A 19,238-nucleotide genomic window follows, 5' to 3' on the forward strand; every position below is an offset into this window, starting at 1 on the left:
TACAGAATTGAACTGCCTGCTCTTGGTGAAGGAAGGAGAGGAGGTTTTCCTCTCCTGAGTGCTCCCCTGTTATGTACTGAGCTGAATCCTAGATCAATAGGGTCCAGAATGCAGCAGTCTGATTGGTCCGCAGGAGCCACCCAATCCAACTCCAGGTGGAAGTGAATCAGGGACCTGATTGGCCTGCAGGAGCAGCATAACTACAGAAAGTGATCACTGACAGGCATTTGTTATCTACAGTTTGTATCTACAGAGCTACCCATGAGTATGGATCTATGTTAGATGGATTTGTAAATGAAATAATTTTTTGCCAAACAAGAGGGGAAAAGCGCCTGGTCTGCACATGCCCCTTATTAGTTTCAGGCTAGTCCTGGATTTCTGTCTCCAAAGGCATAAGAATTTCCATTTATCCCACCTATTCACAAAATAATCAGCTTCATACTACAGTAACATTCAGCAGTAGCAGAAATACAACGTGGGAGATTGAATAAGGGCTTGAGAGGATTACTAGCTGGCTTGGTTGGTAGGAGAAGGAACTTTAAATATACAGGGGAAACATTAACCCTGTTAGGTTGATTTGTTCATGGTGCTGCCTTTTATATTTGTTTGAGACTGCTTTCCCCACCTCTCATTAAATAGGCTGCCTCTTTTATTTTACATGTTCAATTTACAGTCTACATCATCCCACTTCCATGTCAACACGTCAACCTCCTCATGAAGTCTCAGGGCCTTAATGCTGATACCTCTGGAGCGTCTAACAACCCAAATAACTGGGAATTGTGAAACATGGCTCTAATTCCCCCCTTCATTAAAAGGGAGGTATTACATTTGGAATCACGAGGACATTTGCCATATGCTCATTAAATACCGACTGTTAAAAGAGCTTTGAGATTTGAAAAGTGTGTGAGATAAATCCAGGCAGCAAGTAATTGCTTCCAAATTAAATGAGTAATAAAGGTTTGATTGCTCAGTGCGTAGCATGTGAAAAACGTACAATATTTGGGGGGGTTAAAGCGGGGCTTGAAAAGGCGCAATCTGAGACATTATAGGGAACAAAGGATGGCCGTCTTTTTAGTGGGACACACTCCAAGCATTTGGTCTAGCGCCAGACCCAAAAGCCAATTTGGTAGGATTTCCTAAACTGGTATACCAGACCTATTAGAGAGATTTAGTAACTGGAGGGAGGGAGGTGAGATAGGCATGAACCTGGAGTAAATGGCATCCATTTTGGCCTTTGTACAGAATGTGCTTGTAAGGTGGCAAACAGTTCCCCTACGCCAGGGGTAAGCAAACTAAGGCCCGGGGGCCAGATCCAGCCCAATTGCCTTCTCAATCTGGCCCGCAGACGGTCTGGGAATCAGCGTGTTTTTACATGAGTAGAATGTGTGCTTTTATTTAAAATGCATCTCTGGGTTATTTGTGGGGCATAGGAATTCGTTCATATTTTTTTTCAAAATATAGTCTGGCCCACCACAAGGTCTGAGGGACGGTGGCTTATTAGACAAGGTTTTTGTGCCAGAAAAGTAATTTTTAAAATTGGGGGGGGGGTGGATCTTATACATTGTCAGTGCATATTGGTGATGTGGGCTTGTTTGTTTCTGCTCCCCAGAGATTGTAAGTGGAAAAAAGCTCAACAGCTCTGGGCAATTTCCCTCCATTTTCTTAAGTTTGAATCCCCAAAAATAGAGGGCGTCTTATCCATGGGGGCGTGTTATATACGGAAAAATATGGTACACGGTTAATAGATACAGGTTGATTGTTGGTATAGAAATCTCGTAATGTGCATAAACCTTTGGATCCCCAGGGTTCAAATTGCTTATCTCTCCCTTGCTGGGGGAGGGGAGGAATCTGGGTGATGTGATATTGGGAATAATAGAAAAATAATAGGTGCAATCTTAGGTTGCCAGGTTTTCCATAGCCAAATAGTACAATTCTATATTTCCAGTATTGACTGAACTGCTTCCTTATTCCTATGTCCTTAGTGTAAACTTAAACGTAGAAGTTCAACACTCTGATTCTTTTTTGCTCTTTCAGAAGTAATTCTAAAGTGATGCACCTGTAATTCAATGAAACAGGTGGTATCCAGGAAAGCACACGGATTGTGGACAAGTGACAATGAAAAGGAAAGCATAGCCAATACAGTGGTACCTCGGGTTACATACGCTTCAGGTTACAGACTCCGCTAACCAAGAAATAGTGCTTCAGGTTAAGAACTTTGCTTCAGGATGAGAACAGAAATCGTGCTCCGGCGGCGCGGCAGCAGCAGGAGGCCCCATTAACTAAAGTGGTGCTTCAGGTTCAGAACAGTTTCAGGTTAAGAACGGACCTCCAGAACGAATTAAGTACTTAACCCGAGGTACCACTGTACTGCAAATAGGTGTGGCGTTGGGAAGCAAATAAAAATCTTCTGTTGGACGACTTCCAGCTCCTGCGACTAAAAAAGGGAAACAGGTTAGTTTTTAATTTTGGAATGTATCAAGCTTCTAATAGTTGGGCGGCATATAGGTGGACGTTTACCTGTTTGTTTTTTACGACTGATTAGAAAAATGCCTATCATGACAAGGAGTATAATGTATATGGAGGTATGTGGGAGCACAGGGTGGTGTCTTAGAATGACTCACAACTATTGGTCCATGTGGTTCAGCAATGTCCACACTGATTGGCTGGGGCTCTCTGGGGCTTCTGACAGAGGTCAGAATTTCCCCTGGAGATGTTGGTAGCTGAACCTAGGACCTTTGGCATAGTATTGAGTAAGGCCATTCCCTGTACGGTCCCCCTCAGTGAAAGGCAGTGTTGTCCCATTCACTACCAAGTTCACAAGTCCAGTGCGTTAGTTTTTCCCATAGGAATGAATGGTAAAATAAATGAAAGTGGGAGAAAACAAAACCAAGTGGTACAGTTAGGAATACCAGTGAGGTGAAGGGTCAGTCTCTTCAGTCCCTTGTGACCCCAGTCGTTGGAATTCAAGCAAACTTTTATTTGTGTCACACTGCCCTGGGATAATGTGGTACATTATTTTAAATGTTAAGTGAATATTCCTGATCACATCTACTAAGAAGTTTCTATAAACACTAATATCAGTATGATACTACATAGGAAAATGCAAAAAAAATAATACCGGTATACAGTATAAAAATATTTTATTGTAAATTATTCTTATTTATTACTCACCCTCAACTATCAAAAGTCAGGGTAAAGAGGTGCATTTGCCAGAAGCTATATAATGACGGTGACAGGCACACCTCTGTTACGTTGCTTAGGGCTGCCACAGAAAATGGCTGATTTATATAAGGGGGAAATAGGTCCCTCCTCTTACGAAACATTTTACCATTGAGTACACACACAAGCTTTGATGAATAATAATAGTCATTTATTATTTGATAGCCTGAGGTCATCAAAGCAAAGTACACGATTAAAATTTTAAAATACCAAAAAAAAAAGAAATAAATTCTAAACATGATGAGACCATTCCTACACACTCAAAAGGCAATGAAACCATTCCTACCAAGGTGCAAGTCATAAATGACTGGGTTGTGCCTTGGGGAAAGCCTTCTTAAACAAAACTGTCTTCAACGTTCAGTAATGTTGAACAGAGTCCCATCTGTCGCAATATGTTTTTGCTTCCTGGTTTTGGTTCCCATCTGAGATCAAAAGTGACAGAAGCTCTGGCCAAACCCACAACCCATAGCTAGTGCGCTGCTTTTGACTTGATGGGTTACAGATTATTCACATCTGATTTACATCCCCCATTTTTCATGGATGTCAGTGGGGTTCCTGCAAGCATTGCGGTTTTCAAAGTGAGTGTTCCGGTTTTCGAATGTTCTTTTGGAAGCTGAACATCCAGCAGCCAATCAGAAGCCATGCTTCAGGAGTTGAATGTTTTGGAAGTCGAACAGACTTCCGCAACAGATAAAGACGTCCCATTAGCTAAAAACAGATGCATGTTGAATACTTAAAACACACACGCACAAATGGGACTTCTAAAATTGAAGGAGCACAGGAGCCACTGAAACTGAAGAAAGAGTTTCACATACCGGTCCACCCATTTGCAGCTTCAGAAATATGGAAATGGTGTTAATACAACTGAGCTCAAATTAGTTACTTGGCTCCAGTGCTACATTTAAAAAGGTAGAGCAAAATGCTGGTAGCGAGCTATTAATTAGGCCTTATCTGGTTCAGTATTCTTAATTTTGAAATAAATTGGTGGTTGTTTAGCAGCTATTAATAAACCACTCTGAACAGCACATGGTCCTTAATAACAATACACTTCTTTGAAAGTGGATCACAGTGACCCCGAGGAAGCTTTTTCCACATGGATTTGCTTAGCATTAGAGTGTAACGGAATTTCATGTGCAGTAGGTGGGCTGCTGTTTCGGAACAATTACAGGGAGCCACAAACATCAGCCACATATCCGTTCTCCAAGACATCTGAACGTGACATTTCTTCATTTTGAAAATAACCAGACTGCCCCATTTGCGGGTGGGAAATGGGAAGGGCCATTTTTTTCAGGTGGGGGTAAAGTCCTTCTCCATACTTCTTAAACTTCTGGAAACAAGATCAGGCAGAGGATCCAAGAGCTTCCTGGGAGCTCTTCAGAAGATTCCAGGGTGCTTAATGCTGTGAATCTTTACCTACAGTCAACCCATGTAATTATGCAAGTCCTATATCACAAAATGCCAATAAGTCTCCAGTGACTTCATTGCAATGGAAGCAGAACCTGAGGGCATTCTGAGCCCCTGAACTCCTCAATGCTTGGAGAATTGGGACACACACACACACAGAGAGAGAGAGAGAGAGAGAGAGAGAGACAGACAAACAAACAAACAAACACACTCGTCATCAAAGCTGGTACAAGGATCAGAAAGAAACTGTCTGGAAGATAGGGATAGCTGCAGCTTACAGGATGCAGCAGTTGTGAACGGGAGGTCTTCCCAATCAACTGTACACCCATGCCAAGGAAAAGCATCACCTGCTTGAGGGGTGGTGAACCTATGACCCTGCAAATATGGGCCATGGTGATGGGCAATGGAGTCCAACAATATGTAGAGAGCAGCATGTTGGCTACCTCTGTCTCAGACAGAGATTGTGGTGAATGGGTCTTGTAGGGCAGGAAACCATTGTAGAACAGCCAGAACATAAATACAAAGAGCCTATCAGGCTGGGAGGTCAGGAAAAAAGTGATATGGTTGAAAAGAGTCCCCAGATTCATTGGGGGAAAAATCTGGTAACCTTACTCTAGAAGTGAAAAGAACCAGAAATGAGCTCTAAAATGTTGGGATATTGGGGAGTTGGGGTGGGGGCTCTAGGCCTCTTTGGCATGTGGAAAAATATCCTGGCAGGAAAAATGTTTTTCCTGCTGTTTTTCTACACTAAGGAAGTGTTGCCAGGAGATGTTATATTGACGTCAACTGTTGCCTTCCTGAGAACATGATTTTTTTAAAAAAATAACAATTAAAGGATATAAAGTGATAATGAAACTGAAAAAGAACAAAAATATCTGAGGACTGAAAGGAGAGGACAATGAGAGCAAAACATAATGGCTGAGGTAAGAACCCCTTTGCATAGGGGACATTGTCTATCGATCCCCACCCAGTCCAAAATACCTTCCCTTTGATTGTCTTCCCTTTGACTGTTTTTTCGAAGTAAGAGTTGCCACTTGACTTGCTGCTTGCCTCATGCTGCTATCTCTGCTGCAAGCCAACGTACGTTGAACACAGTGAGACTAACTTCTGTGTAAGAATGCTTAGGATAGTTTTGTCTCTAGCTCAGAGCTTTCCAAACTGCCTGTTGCGACACATTCGTGTGTCGGCTGCAGTGTCTAGGTGTGTCACATGAATGCTGCCTGCACTTCTCCCGGGGCTGGAAAGGGGTTAGTTTAACCTCCTGTTTGCTAGTGAAACGGAATTACTGTGTCACAAAATGCTGTATGTCTAAAAAGTGTTTCACCAGCATGAAAAGTTTGGAAAGCTCTGCTTAGCTCCTTCCTCCTGCCTTGCAAGTCTGACTTACAAAAACTGTAATGAATAATCACAGGATCCAAAATTCATCTGCTTGTGGGAAGAGAGGGATGCTCCTGCAAGCCATGGATACTAAGTTTTTATTTCTTGCAAAAAGAGAGCTTGGAATGAAATCCATGATAAGAGCAGCAACTCAGTAAAGTGCTGGGCTCTGTACTGTTTTTATGCCTGTAATTTTCATAGCTGTCAACCTACAGATTTGAAAATAAGGGACCAGCAGCCTTGGAAATAAGGGACCAGCAGCCAAAATAAGGGATTTTAGTCAACCAGTTAAAAGGGACCAGATAATTTTGGAGAGCAGCCCGAGGCTCCCACCAGTCCCGGCGGGGAGGGGTTTCCGGGGGCCGAGGCTGGTGAGAGGAGGCCGGAGGGGGGTGGGTTGGGCAGCCAAGCAACACAGTTGGAGCCTCCATCCTCCCTGGCCAGCAGGGAGGGAGGGAGAGGAGCTGCTTCTTTTGAAACCCGGGAAATTTAAGGGACATCCATCAATAAGGGACAGCAGTGCTGGGATAAGGGACTTTCCCTCCAAATAAGGGACGCTTGACAGCTATGAATTTTATGTAAGTTTTCTTGACTTAAATATTTTTATTTAAGTTTGCTTGACTTTCAATTTTATACTTTATTTTATTGTGCAATATTTGAACTGATTTTTGTTTCTGCCTTTGGCTCATTATAAAACCAATAAACATTTTGTCTTTTAAAAAGAGTAAACGGCTGGACACTAGAGCTGGGAAGAAAGGAAAGCAGACCTCAAGAGCAGGAAAGAGCTAAGAATAGGGGGATTTCCTCAGTGAAGGGGTTTCCATCTGCCCTTGCAGCATCTTGCAGGAGGTCATGTGGCGCTTTTCTCAGACTTAAAGAACATGAGAATAGCCTGCTAGATCAGGCCAATCGCCCATCTACCTAGTCCAGCATCCTGTTCTCATAGTGGAGCAGGTGGCGCTGTGGACTAAACCACTGAGCCTCTTCGGCTTGCTGATTGGAAGGTCAGCAGTTCAAATCTCTGTGAGCTCCCGTTGGCCTGTCCCAGTTTCTGCCAACCTAGCAGTTTGAAAGCACACCAGGGCAAGTAGATAAATAGGCACTGCTGCGGCAGGAAGGTAAGCGGCATTTCCATAAGCTCTGGTTTGTGTCACGGTGTTCCATTGTGCCAGAAGCAGTGTAGTCATGCTGGCCACATGATCCGGAAAGCTGTCTTGTGGACCTTCCCATCACAGCGGTACCTATTTATCTGCTTGCACTGGCATGCTTTCAAACAGGATACTGCTAACAGCAGTAAAGGTTTAATAAAATGAACCATGGATGGGGGAGAAGGGAAGTCAATGGAAAATGTATGGTTTGTATTTTGGCTTAATATTATTGTGCAAATTTGTAAAATTGAAAATGATAAATACAATAAAAAAGATTACGATGCCACAGAGTGAGGTCTGGGATAAATATTTGTCCTCTAGACGTGGTTGGATTCCAACTCTCATCAACCCTAGCAACTATGGCTAATGTCCAGGGACTATGGGAGTTGTGGTCCAGCAACATCAGGAAGGCCACAAGTTCTCTATCCCTGAGCTACAGTATAAAAGAAAAGGCTGCCTCTGTGGCTGTGATCCTATGTATTTGGGAGTGTGTTTCATTGAACCTAGTGGGACTTACTTCTGAGTAAACTTGCACAGCTGTTTAGCCAAGGAAAACATGGGCTCACTTTCTTCTTGCAGAGACCAAAGCGTGGAGACCAGATTGAGATTTATCGATTGGGTTACCAACATTGGGCTATCTACGTAGGCGATGGATATGTGGTCCACCTAACTTCTGCAGGTAAGAGCTTCTCATTATTTCCTAGAAAGGGTGATTTTATGAGAGGCAAGAATAAGATAGAGAACATTGGCAGATTACCCCTGAAGAAACACAGCCGGGGGGGGGGGGGAGGTTCCCCACCACTGGCTTAGGGACTAATTGTTGCTGGAAGTTCTATGTCCTGATACTTGCAATTGTTGTAAGCCAGTTAGAGGACTGCTTTGTAGCCAAGAGATTGCATCCTGGTTGCCTGTAATTTTTGGGGGGTTGCCTTGGGCAAAATAAGAGTGACTAATAATAAAAAAAAATAGTATTTGTCAAAACAACAGCAACAACAACAACAACTGATGTCTTATTGAAGACAATGTTGTTGATGAAATGCAGGGAATCCAGGCCTAATGGTCACTGTTTCTGAGTTTATTTTCTCTCTGTGTTCTTGAGATGGGGGTATAGGAAGTTCTCCCTCTATTCCCCTGTCTGCCAACACCAAAAAGGCAGTGGTGAAGAAAGAAAAGCTTTCAAAAGTGGCAGGAAACGACTGCTGGAAGGTCAACAACGAGAAGGACAGAAAATATAAAGTCAGGCCTGTAAGCGAAATAATTAGCACTGCAAATGAATATGTTGGGATGGAGATAGACTACAATGCAGCCACGATGAACTGTGAACATTTTGCCACCAACCTACGATATGGCGAACCTCACAGTAGACAGGTGTGTAGAATTCATTCATGTTTTCATAATGGCAATCTGTGCTGTGATATTGAAATTTTCTTTCTTAACTCCTGATCCTGGAAAAATGAAGTGAGATTAAGAAGCAGTTAATTTACTTTATTTTTATGTGGATTTAATTTCTAACCCCCATTTACAAAGATGGGGAGCAGAACGGAACATTTACTTCAACGGAGTATGCTGAAGTAGTGCAAATCAGAACAAACAAACAAAAATAGATATCATAACATTTAAAAATAACTTGAGTTCATACATTCAAATTGTCTGAAGTGACAAATGAGAAGATTACAAACACCCAACTCAGGTTTCCAAATTAATGACAGGCTTGTACCCTGATGAAAAATGTTGGGTCTGTATTCCTTTAATATTTTTCAAACTATAACCACAGAATTCAGATTTTTGCACCAAAGCATGTTCTGTTACATGGAATTATTTTTTAAAGCACATGTTAAATCCAGAGTTAATTGCCTTGGAATCTGAGAGTTTCAAATCTGGCTATTTTCTGTCTCCAAAAGAAACATTTAAAGCAATGTTTAATATCAACTCTGTTGTGAGAAATGAAGGACCATCAGTCACTGTGAATAAAAATGCTTAAACCTCTTATTTTTTGCAGGCGAAAATCGGTCTCTGGTGGACAATCGCTACTACTGTGCTCATGGGTGTAAGCTTTATAGCAGCTGCGCTCATCGGTAAACGCTATTAGTCAAGTGTTCAATATATGATGAGACGTGTGAACAATCTAAAAGACTGTTGGAGGACAATCCTAGGTTGGCTTCTAAGAAGATCCCATTTTAAAAGAACAACAATTATTGAATAAAAATAAAAACATCAAATCAATCAAGAGTTAGGTTTTCTGTCTTTATCCATTGCTCTGAATTTTGGAGGATGGCTCTGTTTCAGTTTGTGCATTGTTTTGTAAAGTGCAGATTAGTTAAGAATTTGAATGTGAATTGAATCAAATTTCTCCCTTCTGCCTCTAGATGTGGTAGAGGACACTGATCAACGTTGAAGTAAGGTTCAACTTACTTGAAGTCTGGTCAACTTCTGTACTTGGAATGGAGGATGCCGCCATCTTGTTTCAGGCCACCCTTGACACGTACAACGTTTCGCTGCAGGCCTCGGTTGTTAAAAATCAATATGTGCCTGTATAAAGAATTCCACAACAGTGTAGCTTGTGAATTCATTGGTACAGTCATACTGAGTTGCAGATCTCCATTTTGAAGGGAGTTGACTTCAGGCATCTGATCAAGGCCTGTATTTTAAAATGAGCTTAAAGATATATTTGCAAATGCTTGTATGTTTCATGCCAGGCATAAAGCAGCTGGATAAGTACTTTGGCAGTTGTTTATCTTCCTGCTCTCCTGGAAAGGGCCCCCCTGATTTATAGCAGTACCTCAAAGTTGTAAAAGGGAAATACAGGCTGTGAGCAAATGTTACATTGACCCTACAAATTACAGAATACAATCAAGCTGCAAAAACACTAATTAAGAGTTGGTAAATAGTAAGATTTATTGTTTAACAGAAAATAATACCATGTGCCTCCCATCAGACTCGGGCCATATTTTCCTAAGGTTAAAGGGCAAGAGCTAATGGGAAAAGCAGCTGGCTGGGAAAGGGGGGTGTAAATTGAAGAGGCTGCTTTTGAAACTGTTTTTACTGAATTCCTTTTTACTTTGCAAAGGCCTTTTCTTCTAAAAAGCTATCTATGTTATGTATGAAATTTGTTGGTTTAATGTAATTAGGCAAAGGATTTAGAAAGTAAGAAATGTTAGATTCTTATGTTAGATTCTTATTTCATTGATGGTGTGTGAGAATGTGAACCCAAGATCTCTGTTTAGATAGAATTTAAAACCATGAGCCATCTGTTTTAGCCATTTGTTTTGGAGTCCAGGGGCAATAGGGCAAAAGGTGATCTGGTAATTAAGGTGCCTTGTCGAGGCAAATGTAAGATATATGGCTACATGTCTGCCATTTATGGATAGAAGGAAATATAGCTCTTTGTCTCCCATAAAAGGTAATAGGAAATGGGTGTATCTTTTATGATTGGTTCTAGCAAACAGCCAATAGGAATTTCAACCAGGCTGATTAGACAGAGGCAGCCAAAGGAGGAGCAAGGGGGCTGGGCTGAGGAAATATAAGTGCTGGCCATTAGGGCTGGAGTAGGCAGAGCTTTTGGTAACCATATACCACTGTGCCTATCATTTATTTGTCTGACAAATAAATCATTATTTTAATTTCTCTATTGCTGCGTTGAATATTTCATTCCAGCTAAGCGTTAACCACAAGCAGGGTGCTACAGTAGAGGACACTGATCAACGTTGAAGTAAGGTTCAACTTACTTGAAGTCTGGTCAACTTCTGTACTTGGAATGGAGGGTGCCGCCATCTTGTTTCAGGCCACCCTTGACACATACCACGTTTTGCTGCAGGCCTTGGTTGTTAAAAATCAATACGAATTCCACAACAGTGTAGCTTGTGAATTCATTGGTACAGTCATACAGAGTTGCAGATCTCCATTTTGAAGGGAGTTGACTTCTTCATCTTCTTCTGCCAGTAAATTTTTGAATAATATTCAATGATCTATTCCAAAAGGAGTCAGTTCTTATGCTTCCAGTCACTTCAAACTGTGCAATATTAATATCATAGACAAACAACTCTGTGGTTGTCCAATTCTTCAGAGTGAACATAACCCAGAAGGCCACCCAGAAGGTGTCAGACCATTGGTCCATTTCGCCTGAGGTAACCTGAGGTAGCCAAAACGACTCATCTCCTGACACATCATTGCATCAATGCGGCTTAATAAAGTGGGTGAGTGGTTTTTTAAAGCTCTCACACCTGGCATGGAGTCAAGTCTAGCCCTTCCATGAGACAAGGCAAAGCAATTTGCCTCAGGCGGCAGATCCAACTGCCTCTTTGTCTGGAACCGTCCAGACCCATTAAAATATTATTCAAACCTCTTTGACATCTGGTGGGAGGGCGTTCCACAGGGCAGGTGCCACTACCGAGAAGGCCCTCTGCCTGGTTCCCTGTAACTTGGCTTCTCGTAGCGAGGGAACCGCCAGAGGGCCCTCGGCGCTGGACCTCAGTGTCCGGGCAGAACTATGGAGTTGGAGATTCTCCTTCAGGTATACTGGACCAAGGCCGTTTAGGGCTTTAAATGTCAGCACCAATTGTGCTTGGAAACGTACTGGGAGCCTTTGAATTGTGCTCGGAAATGTACTGGGAGCCAGTGTAGGTCTTTCAAGACCGGTGTTATATGGTCTCGGCAGCCGCTCCCAGTCACCAGTCTAGCTGCCGCATTCTGGATTAGTTGTAGTTTCCGGGTCACCTTCAACGGTAGCCCCACCTAGAGCGCATTGCAGTAGTCCAAGCGAGAGATAACTAGAGCATTCACCACTCTGGCGACACTCTGGTCTCAGCCTGCGTACCAGATGGAGCTGATAAACAGCTGCCCTGGACACAGAATTGACCTGCGCCTCCATGGACAGCTGTGAGTCCAAAATGACTCCCAGGCTGCGCACCTGGCCTTTCAGGGGCACAGCTACCCCATTCAGGACCAGGGAGTCCTCCACACCTGCCCAACTCCTGTCCCCCCAAAACAGCATGCATTCTTGTCAGAATTCAACCTCAATCTGTTAGCTGCCATCCATCCTCCATCCGCCTCATGACACTCACACAGGATTTTCACCGCCTTCACTGGTTCTGTTTTGAAAGAGAGGTGGAGCTGGGTATCATCCACATACTGATGAACACCCAGCCCAAACCCCCTGATGATCTCTCCCAGCGGCTGCATGCAGATGTGAAAGACAATGGCCACCTGAGAGGTGCCAGAACTAAGTTCCGGCTTTAAAAAAGCCCTAGTAATAATAATAAAACCTATATTTATACAGGTACCCACTGAGAAGATCCATAAAAAGCAACTGTACCAAAATGAACTACTGTGAAAATAAGAAATATTTAGTGGTGGGGGGCATCCAAATTTTGTCCTTGCTCAGGGTGCCATATTGCCAAAATCCGCTCCTCAGGATACCCTTGCATGAAATCTATTGTTATCAGGATCATTCATTTGAAGTGTTAGTGCTTATTTATGACAGTGATAACTAATGGAGGAAAGGCTACATGGGTCTCCGTGCAGACACTGAGCATAGCTAGACCTGATTAACTTCAGCAAGGTTGTGATTCAAACGTTTCTCAAGGAATGTCCTTTTGAGAAAGCGGAGAATGTCGTTGGCAGCATCAGAGTTAGACTCATTTTAAGAAGAGAGTTGCGGCATATTTCTCTTAATTTGGGGGCACCGGAGCTGGCATATAGCCACAAAGCGCTTGCTTTTACAGCATCAGTAAAAGAAGGCATGCATGTTTGAAGAAACAGAAGCATGCTTTGGAAAAGAACAGCTACAGTACTTATGGCATATAGTCCCCACGTTTTGCAACACCAATTACTAAACGATTCTATCATTTGATAAATAATCAATCTAATATCTGGAGAGAGGATCAAAGGCGGATTTGTATTAGCACGGAAATCAGGATGGGTTCATTTCAATTGTGTAGGACACTAATTACAGGAAAAAATTGTTGCCTTAATTATTAAGTATATCTTGCAGTGTATTTTTATTTTAAAGCCACAACCGCTACACGTGGATGCTTTCATCTGTTCATTTGTGCACAGCCCCAGAGTCCTGCAGAGAAAGCAAAAATAAAATAAAATCCACATTTGGTCTCTGCAGATTTTATTTTCAGACATACATTAGATAAAGCTGACAGCTATGTAAAATCACACGTTAGTGCGCAGCTCCCCATTGGCTACATGGCTACATCTCCATTCTGTGTTCCCGCGCACTGTTTTAATTAAGATTATTTATTTCTTTATTGTGATGATCATATTTTAATTGCCTCTAAAGCACTGGAGAGATGGAGGTGCAAGCACATTGTGAATAATTTATTACCATTTGGAAGTAGATTATATGGCATGATTTTGGAATGCGGGCAGTTTGTTACTGTGAAACATCCCTGGCCTTTGTCTTAGATTTCCATTGACAGATAAACAAAACATCTCATCCATGTCCCACTCAGTTCAAAGCAGCCTACAAAGGGCATATTTCCAATGGATTGTTTCCTATGTTTTTCAAGGACCCATTATCTACTACTCTGCATTGGCGACGGGGGTGAAGGCGTCTCCTCTGTTATTTTTATGTTAATTGACATTTCAGATGTTGAAACACTGCACTTAGGAAAACAAAAATGAAGCACTGAATTATTGCAGAAACTGAAACGAATTGAAAATACAACAATTTGATATGAGGCTACTCCTGTGTTTGATGGTTCAATTCTGCTCAGAGGTGACCAGGGTTTTGCTTATGAGAGCTAAATTTTTTTTTAAATGGGCATTACCTGTGCTACGGGGTTTTGCCGCATGAGTCAAATGTAGGGATGTCAGAGAAATCTGACAAAAAAGAAACCAGAAACTGCTGCAGCTCATGAGTTTGTTTGTGAACAGGAACAGAAAACAGCCAAACGAGTATGATATGTATTCATTCACACTGTTGTTTTTAAGTCTGCAAGTGATACATAAATTATAGCGGCTGTGTTTTTTTAAACTTTGTTTTGATGTTGCCTTTACATTGAATATAACATCAATTACATAAATAGTTATGTAACTTATGTTAAATAGCATCCAGGAAGATGAATAACGTAGTATTTGGCAGAAACTGAACAGCAGCAGAATGGAAACAGCACTGATTGTGACAAATACCGTTTGAGCAAAAATGGCTGCCCTCCGTAGTCTTAAGCCGCACCTCTATATCCTGGTCTTTGACACCTGAGATATGCATTTTTAGGACCCATTCTGGTTCTAATTGAAATTTATCTTACACTGTTTTTCATGTTGTGTTTTATGTTGCTGTTAACTTTGGACCTTCTGGTGATGAGCAGGTTATGAATTTAATAACAATTCATTATTATCATTGTCCAACATGTCCTTGCTGGAAGCTGCCATATTTTCCGAGCCAAACCGAATTTGTCATTTTTTTAAATGCTAAGAGAGAGACAAAAACCACAACTTACAGCTACTGTAACTGCTATAGAAGGGCTGTGTTTGCACAATATGTTAAGCTAACCTGGAACTGTGTGAACATGTGGGCTTCTACAGAGGAGTTCACATCTACTTTGTGCCTCCCTGGTCCTTTTCACTCCCCTGCCAAGCAATGTCCAGGTTTGGTTTAGCATGTCATCCAAACCTCGGGCCATAGTCAAACTCTCTCTTCATTAACCGTGAGTTGCAGCCAAGGACAAAGCTTGGGTGCAGCTTTTGGTTAAAGGGGAGAGAGCTTAACCACAATCCTGAGTTCGGGAGACTCTTCGGGAGACTCTTAAGAGTCCCATGGACTGCAAGAAGATCAAACCTATCCATTCTGAAGGAAATCAGCCCTGAGTGCTCACTGGAAGGACAGATCGTGAAGTTGAGGCTCCAATACTTTGGCCATCTCATAAGAAGAGAAGACTCCCTGGGAAAGACCCTGATGTTGGGAGAGATTGAGGGCACAAGGAGAAGAGGACGACAGAGGACAAGATGGTTGGACAGTGTTCTTGAAGCTACCAACATGAGTTTGACCAAACTGCGGGAGGCAGTGCAAAACAGGAGTGCCTGGTGTGCTCTGGTCCATGGGGTAATGAAGAGTTGGACACGACTAAATGACTAAACAACGAGTTCGGGTGATATGCTAAGCCAAAGCTTGGCTTTGCTCATCATAGCATGAGAATGAGAAAGATCAGGAAGGAGAAAGGCACCTCCAAAACCCTTTTAGGGCATTACACTCCATTTTCCCTGTCTTCCACACAGGCAGGAGAATGTTTGCAGATACAGACAATTCTATCTACAATTCATAGAATTGTACAGTTGGAAAGGCCATCTAATCCAACCCCTATGCAGGAATCCCAGCATGTGGTCCCCCATCCAATTCAAAACCATACAGGACCCTGCTTAGCTTTGCAAATGTGCTAGCAGTTTTATTGCTGCACCACAATTGCAAACTCCAAGAAACTCACACCATCTGCCATGGGCAACTCCTGTACTCAGTTTAACATCGTTTTAGTCAATCTGTTAAAAAATCTGATAATTAATTAGTTTTTTTTAACATTGTTTAGCCCAGGAAGGGAAGGGGGACAGTTGCTAATGAGCTAAACAGAAAGAGGCAGTAGAAAAGACTGGAAGAAAAGCTGTACTTTCACCTAATAAATAAGAAACAACAGCACGGATGCACCCAAAGTTAATCACTTTGAAGTCTCATTGATTTCAAAGGAAGAGATTTAAGGACATAATCAACTCTTCTAGTGCAATCAGTGGGACTTCGACATGATTAACTTTGTGGCCAATTTCATTTGTAGTGAACAGGGCTGTGCAAACAAATTGGGCCCATTTGGAGGTATCTGGGCCTTGGTCAAATAGGTTCAAACAACCCTGGATCACTACAGGTTGGGTTGAGTGACTCAGAAACATGTGGGGCTGATAGGGCACCAGGCAGGAAAGAGAAGTAGGTGTGAGTGAGGAGGATCAGGGACCCACCAGGGGGCTGCATCTTTGCAGGCAGCCCTGTATTGGGATACTTTTAATGTCTGATGTTTTTACAATTTTTTATATGCCGTAAGCTGCCCAGAGTGGCTGGGGAAACTCAGCCAGATGGACAGGGTATAAATGTTGTTGTTGTTACTAGAGAAGATAGGGGATGGAGTACAGTAGATGCCTTTCCCACAAAGTCTCTTCTCTTTCCTGCATCCTCAAGCAGCACCAAAAAGATCAATTTCCCTTCAGGTCCACCCCATCTTGACCATATTTTTAAACCCTATTTTAACTGTTTGTTGAACAAACAGGGTTTAAAAAATCCTTTAAAACCCCTAACTCTGATAAATTGCTAAAACAAGGTTTGAAGCACAAAACCTCTTTTGTAACAGATTGGGTACATCTTTATTATGTACACGGCTAAAAATGAAAACAGGACTTCCCTCACAGTATAAAACCTTTTGGTTAACATAAACTGTTTATCACCTTTTATACAAATGGGAAAAGTCTGGGAAAAGAACTTACTATGCTGCTGGGATGTGATTTTGCATGCATTGCCTAAACACCATATTTGAGGTTAGGGTGATATTAGTCTGTATGATACTGTTATTTGTTGCAACAATTAAATAATAGAAGAAGAAGACCCTTAACCCTATCCCAAAAATTGCTTTGGAGAAAGATTCAGGGCAGGTGGCCCTTGAGGTGGCACAGGGTGAATTTTCCCAATCCAGGGGCCACAGAGTGTATTAGAGGACAGGCCTGTGCACAACTCTAGTTTTAAATGCATAGAAGGTTTCATGCCATAGCAAATACTCACAACCTTATAAAATAACCTAAAATGACCAGGGCCATAGGAAATCTAGCTCATTCCTAGGCTAAATAAAGCCCTAGGAACTGGTTTATTGAGAGGAATATGCCCAGAAAGACAGTCTAAGAAGAAAAAGAAATAAATAAAAAGCTGTAAATAAATAAATTCATATTTGCACGAGGGAGAAGCAGGAGGTGGATACATATACAGTGGTACCTCGGGTTACAGACACTTAAGGTTACATACGCTTCAGGTTACAGACTCCACTAACCCAGAAATATTACCTCAGGTTAAGAACTTTACTTCAGGATGAGAACAGAAATCGGGCGGCAGCGGCGGGGCCCATTAGCTAAAGTGGTACCTCAGATTAAGAACAGTTTCAGGTTAAGAACGGACCTCCGGAACGAATTAAGTTCTTAACCCGAGGTACCACTGTATAGGAAATGCTGGTAACTTGTTTCCTGGAAGGCTATAGTTAAATTTGCATACATGAAGACAGATGAGTTGTTCCATTGTGTGCTCCTTGGCACTTTCCTTTCTTCTGGGTTTGCCTTTTCTGATCATATTACTCAGCCAGTTTCTGCTGCGGTTCAAAATAACAAAAAACATGTGCTCGAAGCTTTTCAATATGTTCCTTTATCTCTCTCTGTGTGTTCTAGAAATCTAAAACAACAGCCCAACCGTTGGAACGAGAAGAAAAAACAACCACTGGTTTAGCAATGTTACGAGTTTGAGGCGAGGTGGGGGAGACACCAGTTTCTAATGTTAGGCAAAACAGTGCGCGTCCGCTAGAGACCGAGTCTGAAGAGAGCGGGGAGTCCCTCAAACAAATTAAAAAGAAGAAAAAGGCCAGGAGGGAAATCTGAATTTTATGAGGTGTACATGTGTTGCAGAAACACTTGTCGTCAGTGCTGTTTTTCTAGAAAAAGGGGTGCTGGAACTCACCATGAATCACAATGGTGCCCACCTGAGAGGTGCCAGAACTGAGTTCCGGCTGAAAAAAGCCCTGCTTAGTTTGATGATTATGCTGTTTATGACATAATTTGGGAACACGTGTACTGAATTTTATATAAATTTCAGCTTTTTTTTTTAAAGAAAATTTTAAATTTTAAAATGGGGTTTGTGTTTTAAAATGGGGTTTGTATTTTAAAATTTTTAAATGGGGTTTCAGAGTTTTTAGGGGTTTTTTTGATGTTTTATGTAGATTTTCAATTTCATTGTTCTGTATGGGACAATGACAATAAAGATATCGTATATCGTAAACCGCTTTGAACGCAACCATCTTTAAGAACAGGAAGTAAAAAGGTTTGGTTTTAATTTCTACCTGGCCTGGGAGGGCAGGGTCCTGACTACCTCCAGCTACAAAAGCTGAAGCTGCTGAGGAGATTCTTGGACCGGGCTGTTTGTGGGAAGGAGTTTGTTGGTGGGGTTGTTCCTGTTGTGTGTGTTTTTTCTTTTTCTTTGTATCTCTATTTTCGTTCTTGTGATTTATGTGGAAATTGTTTAGTTTAGTTTTGTGTTTTTTAAAATGTTTTACTTTTGTTTATAACTACTTTTGTTGTAGTCAGGGCTTTTTTCAGCCGGAACTTACCAGAACTCAGTTCCGGCACCTCTCAGGTGGGCGCCATTGCCATCATAAGAGAACAAGGGATGCAATCATGGCTGAATTCTGTCACCTCTCTTTCTAGAAAAGTAGCACTGGCTGTAGTTATGTATTTGCTTCATGTACTAAACTGCCTTGAGCATGGTTTGAACTGTGGAAAGGCAGCATACAAATACATTTATGTATGTATATATGTATGTATGCAGGCCTGAGTCCCAACCAGGATTCCATTGCCAGTATAGCCAAGCAAGTTTCCTGGTAATGGCCTCCTAAGTATGGGCCATTAAGGTAACAAGGAAAATGGCTCTGTGCAAGAGAGCAAATGGTGGGGTACTCTTCCCTCAACTGCCTGTTAGTTAGAAAGACAAAGGGCAGAGTTGAGGTATGTGAGCCAGAAGCTAGATGCAGATGATGTTGGGAATCTGAATCTATGTGCAGCTACTCACACAGAGTCAATTATGGTTTGGCAGACAGCCACGGCAATGTGAAGGAGTAATCTGCCTGGTGATACAGAGGCATGGAGACAGCTCCATGATTGGTCAAGCTCTCTCATGGGAATAATGATTAATGGCCTACTAACTGGAATGTGTTAGTGTACGAGGCTGAGTTCAGGAGTTGTGAGCCGTGTATGAGAGAGCAAGTTAAATATCCGTGTTCTGTTCTGTTCCTGTAAATAGTCCACTGTATATAATAAACACCTAACTACAAGTTCCTGGTTCCTGCTTCGTCCATCCTGTCT

At 42.0% G+C, this 19,238-nt stretch overlaps 1 protein-coding gene across 1 annotated transcript; it reads left to right on the plus strand.

The window, feature by feature from the left end:
* Positions 1-5,472: 5,472 nt before the first annotated feature.
* LOC308460024 (phospholipase A and acyltransferase 4-like) lies at positions 5,473-9,377 on the plus strand. The gene is made up of 4 exons (XM_080976062.1): positions 5,473-5,546; positions 7,728-7,827; positions 8,248-8,516; positions 9,148-9,377. The coding sequence occupies exons 1-4, from the start codon at positions 5,538-5,540 to the stop codon at positions 9,235-9,237; spliced, it is 468 nt and encodes a 155-aa protein (XP_080832188.1). The 5' UTR covers positions 5,473-5,537; the 3' UTR covers positions 9,238-9,377.
* Positions 9,378-19,238: the final 9,861 nt, after the last annotated feature.

Source organism: Podarcis pityusensis (assembly GCF_964106645.2).
Source record: "Podarcis pityusensis genome assembly, chromosome: 12".
NCBI classification, from domain to species: domain Eukaryota; kingdom Metazoa; phylum Chordata; class Lepidosauria; order Squamata; family Lacertidae; genus Podarcis; species Podarcis pityusensis.